Source organism: Poecilia reticulata, linkage group LG20 (assembly GCF_000633615.1).
Source record: "Poecilia reticulata strain Guanapo linkage group LG20, Guppy_female_1.0+MT, whole genome shotgun sequence".
NCBI classification, from domain to species: Eukaryota; Metazoa; Chordata; class Actinopteri; order Cyprinodontiformes; family Poeciliidae; genus Poecilia; species Poecilia reticulata.
The window spans coordinates 14680368-14690123 of NC_024350.1; the positions used below are offsets into that span (position 1 = coordinate 14680368).

A 9756-nucleotide genomic window follows, 5' to 3' on the forward strand; every position below is an offset into this window, starting at 1 on the left:
TCTCTCTTCAGCAAACATTTTCTCCTCCTCCCTTCTCACTTGACTCGCGCTCAGGTCTAGCTGTGTTTCACCGAACCTCCATTATAATGCCATTACTATTCTTCAGCCGCTATTCACACGTCATGGTGTTGACACAGCCCAGGCTGCTGTCGCCACAGGGTAAGCTCAGTTTTATCGCATGTCCAAGTTTTTGTCAGGCTATCTGGAAGTGTTTTGTTTGTTAAAGCAGATTTTAAAAAAAGAACATGTTTTCCTGACACACCTTTACTCTCTGGTCCAAGTGATCTCAGATTTGCCTTATTTCTAAAACACCATAGCTCAAATAATCTCAGCCTTGTTTCTTGAACATCGCAGTGTGTGGTGTTGTAGAGTTGTGCCCATCTGGAAGACCTCTGCCCCAATCCCAAGTCTTTTACCATCTACTGAAATATATATTTATGTGCTTTTCACCATGGAGACAATCAACATGTGGCTCTATTGATGTGTTAAGGAAGCCCAGGCTGCTTTAAAGAAGACTATCAGCCCGTCTGCAATTTTGGTTCTCATGACTCTCATCGTCATCTGAGCAATACTCCATGGATTCTCTTTGGATTTTAGGTCAGGAAATATTTTTGAACAATGACACTAGGGCTATTAAAGCAGGTATGGTACTTTTCACAGTGTTTACATGTACCAAGTTCTGCTGAAAAATTAAATCAGAATCTCCATAAACGTAAGACTTGATAAAACACAATTTCGGGTGAAATGGCTCCCCAAAATCCTACAGATGATTCTGTCCTGGAGTAGATTTGACAACAAAGAATGCAACAACTCTCACCCTGAGGGTTAGGTTATAACCCCAGTGTGGTGACTCTTAAAACTCAGACTCAAGCTGCAGGCTTCGGTTACTGCTGTTGCTTTTTTTCTACAGCACCTTTTACTTTCACTAAGCCTCCTTTTTTATATGGTTGGATACAGAACTCCGTGAACAGCCAGGTTCTTTAGCAGTGACCAAGCTTACACTCCTTGTAGACATTAAATAGAGTCAGCTGATGCAGAAAGCAGTTTTCCACATAATTTTGTAGGACACAACATTCTAATTTTCAAAAAACCTTGATTTTTGTTTGTCATTAGCTGTAACCTGTAATCTTCCAATTTACCATAAAATAAATGCTTAAAATAAAACCACACAGGTGGGGAAAAAAATCCAGAGTATCACTTTTCTTAATAGTGACATAAATGAACTTTTCAGTGATACTCTAATTAATCTGTATATATATCCTGTCTGCACAATAAGCCTGATAAATAGATGTGTATGGGTGCAAACACTGCTTGACCTGCGAGATAAAGGGTAAAGCAGCCGCAGTTGTCTTGGAAACGCGCAGTGGAAAGCTCGGACACGGGGATGTCCTATTTTCCACCACCGTTTTGTCACCCCTGTCTTGCGTTCAACATGTATCCATTACACTTTTCTAGATGCATCATTTAACACCATTTTCACCCAGCAGCTCCACACGGACAAGAGCCCTTGGCGACAACAAACAGGGCTGCTGCGGCCGCCGCACTCTCGCCGTGTTTGCTAGCCATTAGCCTCTCGCGGCCCTGCGTGCGCGCGTGAGAGTCCGCCCCATTAAACATCGGCGCTCGCGGTAAGCCAATTAAGCTGGAGAGAGCGACTGAACTCAATTAACCGCAGAGTGTCTGGAGCGTGACTCCGCAAACGGCGGACTTCAAAACCCGCGACGTCGCAGCGACTATAAGACGCGTTCATTTACACGCAGAACCTTCCTGAATGAACCTCCTTCGACTCTGATGGTGTGTGCAGCATCAATGGACTATTTGCAATGAGATCTTCAAATGCAATTATGGCACTTTCCACGGTATCTTAATGGGGGCACTCTGCGGCGCAATAAAGTTCAAGTAAACCAGTTCTATACACAACACCCACCTGCATTATGGCTTAATGGTATTTATATTTGATCATTGTTGCAAAGAGGAAGGAAACTGTTAACTCACTTTACTCCACTATGTGGTTTATGAAGCATGATGTGCCTTGAATGCATTTTAGATAACTTTCCAAGCAATTTCAAGGGGGCGACAGGAGGGATGATGAGACTTAAGTATAGGGAGGTGAGATGGGGAACTGTGATAGCAGAGAGTGACCACTTTCCATGCCTGTAAATCCGTGGGACAATAAAAAGACAGATGGATGGACAAGATATAAACAGCATAAGATCAGGAGTTAATGATACTCTGCCGTCCCGAAAATCTCCCTGATTTCAGAGTTTGACATCTGGATTAATCCCATGCAGGAGAGAGCTCTGAAGAAGCTCCCTTCCTCAGCTCCTTTTCCGAATAAATTAATACAATTCATTTCATAACAATAACGTTTCCTGCAAAAGGTTATAGAAATTGAATTCTATTAATTATCTGGTCAAAAAAAATAGTTTCCAATAGTATTCATTGAATTTTTATGTATTTGTTTATTATGCTGAGTGATTTGCTACAATTATGTTAAAAGGTTGAGGGAGGCTTTTGTTTTCACTCGTGGCCAACTAATAAACTAGTTATTAGCTGACTTTGGTTTACATTTTATTATGTCAAAAACTAGCAGAAAAATCAGCTATTCAGTTATTGAACCCATAATACATCACATTTTGTGATTATTAGTACTCTTTGTAAAACACACAACATAATGCCACCTCCCTCGTGCTTCGCAGCTGGGATGGTGTTCTCCAGATTCCAGTTGTCCTCTTTTAACTACCGAATGCTCAGACATTTCAGTTTTATTTCCATCAGCCCCCAAGACATTTCTCCCAAAGTAAGGCCGTTATCCACGAGTTATGCTAGATGGGTACCAACCATAATATCTTGCCTGATTTCTATTTTTGCTGCCATCTGGAAGCAGCATGTTTGAGGTGTTCCCGTAAAGTATATCCACAGAAACTTAACATTCTCCAGATACAAACAATATATATCTATAATGAATCTTTGTAATATTTTTTAAAGAATAAAATCAACGAAGCAACATTTCAGTGATTGGCAAAAGCTTTGAGACTCGGTGACCTACTGTCTATATACTTTACTGCTTCAATTTTTACACTTTGCATTTAGTCTCGATCGCCATGAAGAAAGAATCAAATGAAACAACGACGAATTTGCAAAGTTAATGGCGGTTAGTGAAAAATGAACTAAGCCCTTCCACAAAATAACTTGCCAACATAATTTCAATGACCTTATAGTTAGCTTAGTTACCCAGGACAGTAGATATCACAGCCATTTTTGGCTGAATTGCACCAAAAGACTTTCAGTTTAAGTGAAGAAATTCATTTGCTGGGAAGAGAGCTTCAATGCACCCAAGATTTCGGTCACTTCTAAACTGCACGCATGCAGGCCTAAAAATGTGGTTTTCTGTTCTGACAATTGCCGATGCTACATTTTCACTCGCCCTCTTGTCTGGGGGGGAAATAAACAGGCGGACGCAGGTGAACGTTGTTGTATTTGCAGAGCGGCACTGATTTACGCGCTCTGTTCAGAATCTCCTGGAAACCGGCCGCTGTGTAGCTCTCCCGTTTTGTGCAAACAGTGAAACCAATGGCTTGGTGCGCCGCAGGGTCACATGGTGTCAAGAGGGACACACCTGTGCGGAGCCCGCGGGGGCCTTGCAGTTGCGCCACAGGTGCGTAAGAGCTGAAGGTCCACGCCGAGGCAGGATCGCAGGCACTCGGCCTCGGGTCCTCTCCAGCCATGAATCGGGAAGAGCCCTTCTATCCCTCTCAGGTTTTTAAAGACTCCTGCGCCTACCAGAGATCCCTGGGAGATGACTACAGTCCGCCGCCCTGCCTCTACATGAGCAGGCAGGTGCACTCCGTGTACACGCCGCCGTCCCTGGGGACCCTGGAGCAGGCCAGCCTTCCCGACATCGCTCCTGCCGCTTTCACCATGCCCGGCATGCGGGAGGATCCGGGCGTGCCACCGCTCCACCACCCGCAGGGCCTCCAGCAGCAGCCAACACTCCAGCCTCCGGGTTATATAGAGGCAGGAGAGCAGAACAGATATCACCTCCCTTTTCCCTGGATGAAGACCACCAAATCCCACTCGCACACCTGGAAGGGCCAATGGACAGGTACAGAAAACCCGCACATAAATCGAGGAAGGAAAATAAATGTGCATGATTTTTTTTTAAGGACCCACAATGCGGAATCAATTAAGAAATCTGAGCTCTATTTGATCTTCTGAGGCCTTTATTGACATCTCTTAGAAAAGGGCTTGACTTTACTGCATTTGGAATAAAAGGTCAGCGCTAGCTTTAGCGCCACAACTTGATACTGCAGCGCGTAGATTCTGAAACTTAAACCTGTAGCAAGATTTATAACTTAATAAGGAAATTATATCCATTAAAAAATATATAGGCTAGATTATTAATGTGGTGTATAATCTTTAGGCTGATACGTAAATGCTGCCAAAACATGATATGATTTCTCACCCTAATAAAAGACCAGAATAATTGAAGTAAAAATGCACAAACGCTTTTTTCACCCATCATGGATTTGAAATTATTTGTAAAGTTATGTGTATGACTTTCCAAATATATATATATATATATATATAAAACATACATATATTAGAAAAATTTAACAATATTAGCAGAAACTGTTTTTTTTTTTTTAATTTAATTTAACTTACAAACTATCCATACTTAAGATGATTAAATAAATGCACGTTTGATTGCTTTGGTAAGTATATTTGGTTGTGTATAAAATATATTTTGACTCATTGGTTATTAGTCAAAACGAGCAGAAAAAGTGCCTTTTACATAGAGACAGGAGGAGAAAAAGAGAGGAAAAAACAAACTGCTAAACGATTAAATAATCACTTTGATTTAGGTTAGTAATAAACTGAACTAAAATAACATTAAAGCTTAAATTATCAAGATGTTACAATAGTTCCCATTTTCAATTGAACTAGTTTTGAATAAATCAGATGTTATTTGGCCTGGACATAAATAATACATTTATTGTTTCTGTTGCACGACCAACTTATTTCTGAAGGTATCATCAGTTATTTGGCTCTGCTCTAAGTTTTGCCACAATCCCAATAAAAAATTTTTTATTAAAGTGTCTTAAAGAATGAATAACAGAATTACATCATATAAAAGACTCGGAATGTGATTTTGTTTTCCAGGATCTTACGTGATGACCGAAGCAGAGGAAAACAAGCGCACGCGGACCGCGTACACGCGCGCCCAGCTGCTGGAGCTCGAGAAGGAGTTCCTCTTCAACCGCTACATCTCGAGGCCGCGGCGCGTGGAGCTGGCGCTGACCCTGAGCCTCACCGAGCGCCACATCAAAATCTGGTTCCAGAACCGGCGCATGAAGTGGAAGAAGGAGGAGGACCGGAGGAGGGCCCGGGGGTCTGAGCCGGACCAGGACTCTTCCATCACCTCTGGGGATCAGGGAGAGACTGCGGGGGCAGGGGTGTCTTCCTCGAATGGACCTCACACCAGCACGCCCCCTCTTTCCCCACTGCATGGCCACACGTTGTCCGCGTCGGGGTCCAGAGAACCAGCATAGACGTGGAGAGCACTCGCTCTTTAATTGGATTATATAGGAAATATATAGTTTTTGTTGCACAAAGATTAAGCTGTTCTTACAGCAAGTTAAAGGACCTGTCAAGATCCCCTGATACATTCCAGTGTTTTTTTTGTTGTTTTTTTTTACATGGGAAATGTGGCTCACCGCCCAGGGCGCCATTCATCCAGGGAGCAGAAATCAATCAATCAATCAATCAATCAATCAATCAATCAATCAATCAATCAATGCACAAGTCAATTCAAAGTTACATTTCGGACAGAAAACAAGTAGGCAACAGGTTTTACTATTGTGTACGTTCCATATATCAGCATCCACCTGTGTATAAAAGTTTAAATCACATGGTTTATTAATTACACTGTTTAAAAGTGTATATGCTAACTTTGAAATAAAAACATATACAAGTATTGCAGCTCCCTGTTAAATGTGGTTACACTGGAACAGAGCTCTAGGCTTTATAACTTGTTTGTTGCGTCAGAGAGCACGAGACCTTGGAGACGCAGGCGGCAGATCTTCTTCACCTCCCCAATGCCGCGCGCCCTTTCCGTCGCGCGCTCGTTCTGGCAGCGCTCAGAGAGCTCGCGCAAGATGGCCACCTTGTCATTCATCCGCGCGCAGATGACAAACGGGAAGCCGAAACGCCCCTTGTACTCCTCGTTCAGCCGCGCCATCTGCGAGGCCTCCGCCGAGCTCAGCGCGTCCATCCCGGCTCGGGTCTGCTCTTCCTGGGACTCCCGGGTCAATGCACCGCTGTGGAGATGCTTGCCCGCGAGGTCCGGGTGACACCTGAGGATCCCCTCCTTACCTGGACACAACTGGTSATTCATTWTACTGCTCCCAATATGGATATGATAAATAAAAGTRCAAGATGCATGAAACAGCAAAAATCCTTTAACCTCACCTGACTCTGGGAGAGCATCGATGAATTCATTAATCGCAGCTTCTAAAGCATKTAAGCTCGTAAAGGGACGACGGGTCCACACAGCGGCTGTTATAAGAGGACATTTCTCCACTACATTACCGAAAATATTTACAAAATCTTCATAAGGAAGAGCATTTACTGCCGATATGTCCATGGGAACAGTTTTTTGGTTGTACGGGTAGTGTTTAATGACCTTCGGACAACACTTTTGAAAACAGGTTAACGCACTGCTGGACATTCAACTGGCAAACATCTGATGTCTGGCGACACCTAGCGGCTGTAAAGCAAAGAACAGGACRTCGTCTACGATAGGGCCTTGCACAACTATTCACCTGTAAACTTCAATGTCTACTCAAGWTCAAATTACAAGCCTTAATGTATTTTATTGGGATTCCAATATTTTAGTACAAAACAGCACATCATTGGGGTGTAGAAATAAAAWGGTTATATTTTTATTTATTTATTTTGGCAAACTAAAATTCTACAGCGCTATTTACTCAAAAAATAACTCTTTGGATGAACATAAAAAAAATCATGGAAAATGTTCCACCTGATTACTTTGCTTTATTTCAGCACTGTGTAATTCTGTTACTCCAATTTAAAGCAAATGTTTTTGCTCAACTTATTTTTTAAGGTTGATTCAACTCATTTACTTTAGTTGGACCCAATGTAATTTAATAAAGCCAGCCCAACTAATTTGCAATGTTTAGGACCAAATAATTGACTTTACTTGATTAAGATGAAAGAAAATTTAGTTGAAACCAACTTACATTACAGTGGTACCTTCACACTACTTAAGTTCATCCAACTCATGAAAATTAAGTTCGCTCAACAAATATGCTTTATGCTGAAAGAAAGCTATTTAATCATGTGGAAATCTATGTGGATTTCAACACAGCACATTGCCCAAGTTGTTCATTACTTCCACCCCCTCCAGGACAATCCCAACATCCTCATTGGCATCACTAGGCTCTGCACCCTCCGGTCGAATAACGATGATTCCAAAGAGTCTCGGCTATGGCCATTTGTGCACCTTGATCAACGTCCTATGGGAGTTAGGGTGGGATATATTGGGGGGTGGGGGGAGGGAGATTTCACATCTCATTAAATAAAAAAAATTAACGTTAAAATTGTTTGGCTGACTCATGGTAAAATACTTCCAACAACTAAGGTCCACCATGGAACTGTCTGCGTTAAGTGTGAGTCCAGTGTTAATATTTTCCATTTAGAAAAGGTGCTGTATTTTACAGCCCCCAAACCATACAACCGACTGTTTCATTACTTTTCAAATGTCTGTTAATGTGTGAGAAATAGTTCGTCTCTGTAGTTAGATCAATACATGTGCACAAATGACGACTGTATGTTAATAATTCTTGTAGCTCCTGAGTGCTTTGTTTAGGATGGACTCTACTGAAATTAATATACAAAGCATTCCATGTCTTAAAAGTACATGGACAGTCTATGTGTGGGCATGGGGTAACGTTGCTGGTGTTGAAGTCTAAAATGTTTTAGCAGCTCATGTCCACTAGACAGAGAGAGACTACACTCCTTACAGTTCCACATCCCCAAGCAAATAAAGACAAATAAAACAGACTGGCCAAACGCTAGTTTAGAGGAACCCTAGCTTTATAAGCGCTCTTACACTAGATTCAGTCGCTTTAGATCTGGCAAAGCGAAATGTAAAACCACTGAAATGTAAAACTTGATGGCCGATGACCCCCTTCACCAGTGGTCATCCAGGTGGATAACAGACAGGTGATGTTCTGAAAGAGATCAGATACATTTTCAAACATGAATGCATCATGAATATAACCACTGGGCCCATGCAAGCATGTGCAGAACAATGGTGAATTGAACATGGTAATAAGCAGTGGTGGAGAAAGTACTCAAAAAGTTTACTGAAGAAAAAGTACAAATACACAGACAAAAATGTACTCAAGTAATAGTACCACATTAACATTTTACTTAAGTAAAAAAAAAGTACTGGCTTTTAAAAATACGTATTAAAAGTAAAAGTACTTGCTGAATGCATTACCTAATCGCTAATATCATTAAGTGTACCAATCATTTAATTTTAATACATCAGAAATGTGCCATTTTAATGAACAATGCCACAGATAAAGCATGTTTTTATTGTGTTTACTCTCTGTAACATAGTTTAAACTTAGATATTTGATTCTATGCATCATAATTTCAGGAATGGAAACATCTTGTCTCCTGTCCTAACATAGCATGAACTTCACTTTTTTTTTTTGAAAGAAATCCAACTGAAAGAGTGGGCAAGGGAGGACATGGAACCAAGGAGCCATGTAGCAGAGTTAGACCACCGAACCCGAGACCAAATCTCGGCACCCTGCTCTACATGACACAATAAAATTAAGTTTACCTATCAAAATTGCTTCTCAAATTGATCTGAAAGATCCACATTCCCATAAAAACACCTAGATATTAAATACTTAAGAGCTTAAATAAATTTAACCAGTATCAATTCAAACTCTTCTTCATTCTGTTTTGCTTTCATCTTTGTTATACAATCCGCAGAGGACTCCTGCCATCCCTAAAAAAAACAACGCCCTGGGCGGTTGCCCATATTGCCAATGTCAGAAACCACAACTGTCTGCACCATTAAATATAGCAATTAACGGTAAGCAACGCTCAACTATGAACACTGTCCAATGCGCAATAAGCAAGAAGTAACCAAGCAGAAGGAGCACCGTGACTGTTTTCATCTGATCCCTCCTGCTGCAACGTCTGCCACCATGACAGGTGACGAAAACAAAGAGCAATGAGCATGCTTTGTGTTCTTGTTTTATTTATTCGCCAATTATATATTTTTTATGAAATAAAATAATAGCAGTACGCAGAGCATTACAAGAACAAAGAACGGCTCTCAGTGAAGCTTCAATCCTGTCAACTTTAGTAAAGATCCGTCCAGAAGAATCGGATCGTTCCTGAATGTCATATCACTATAATGCAGACTTTGGTCACAGCGTTGTCCCATATATGCGACACCTCAGTCAACACCTCCACACAATAATTCAGCGCATGAATTATTGTTGCGCTGATGCAACATCTTCCTTATCTACAATAAGGAAGATGCAAGATGCTGCATCTTCATTATTGTAGATGCAACATGTGTCTTTGTACAGCTAGCTTTGCTAGCATCACGTCCACGGAGCTTACCTTTCTTTCGAAGTGACGCTAAAAGTTGGACGAAGTCCCCACCGTCTGTGAAAGCCAGCTGCTACAGCGCTACATAATAGT

At 41.4% G+C, this 9756-nt stretch overlaps 2 protein-coding genes across 3 annotated transcripts; one reads left to right on the forward strand and one right to left on the reverse strand.

Annotated features, from left to right (window-relative positions):
- The first annotated feature begins 3695 nt into the window (after nt 1-3695).
- On the forward strand, nt 3696-5755 carry pdx1 (pancreatic and duodenal homeobox 1). Its single transcript, XM_008396285.1, has 2 exons — nt 3696-4105; nt 5164-5755. The coding sequence occupies exons 1-2, from the start codon at nt 3727-3729 to the stop codon at nt 5550-5552; spliced, it is 768 nt and encodes a 255-aa protein (XP_008394507.1). The 5' UTR covers nt 3696-3726; the 3' UTR covers nt 5553-5755.
- Nucleotides 5756-5835: 80 nt separating this feature from the next.
- On the reverse strand, nt 5836-9756 carry urad (ureidoimidazoline (2-oxo-4-hydroxy-4-carboxy-5-) decarboxylase). 2 transcript variants are annotated; one of them, XM_008396283.2, is made up of 3 exons: nt 9676-9756; nt 6472-8255; nt 5836-6375 (listed from the first exon to the last, which is right to left on the reverse strand). In XM_008396283.2, the coding sequence occupies exons 2-3, from the start codon at nt 6728-6730 to the stop codon at nt 6026-6028; spliced, it is 609 nt and encodes a 202-aa protein (XP_008394505.1). In that variant the 5' UTR covers nt 6731-8255; nt 9676-9756; the 3' UTR covers nt 5836-6025. The 2 variants fall into 2 exon arrangements, with proteins under 2 accessions (XP_008394505.1, XP_008394506.1); XM_008396284.2 differs by lacking the exon at nt 9676-9756 and having other exon boundaries at nt 5836-6385; nt 6472-6556.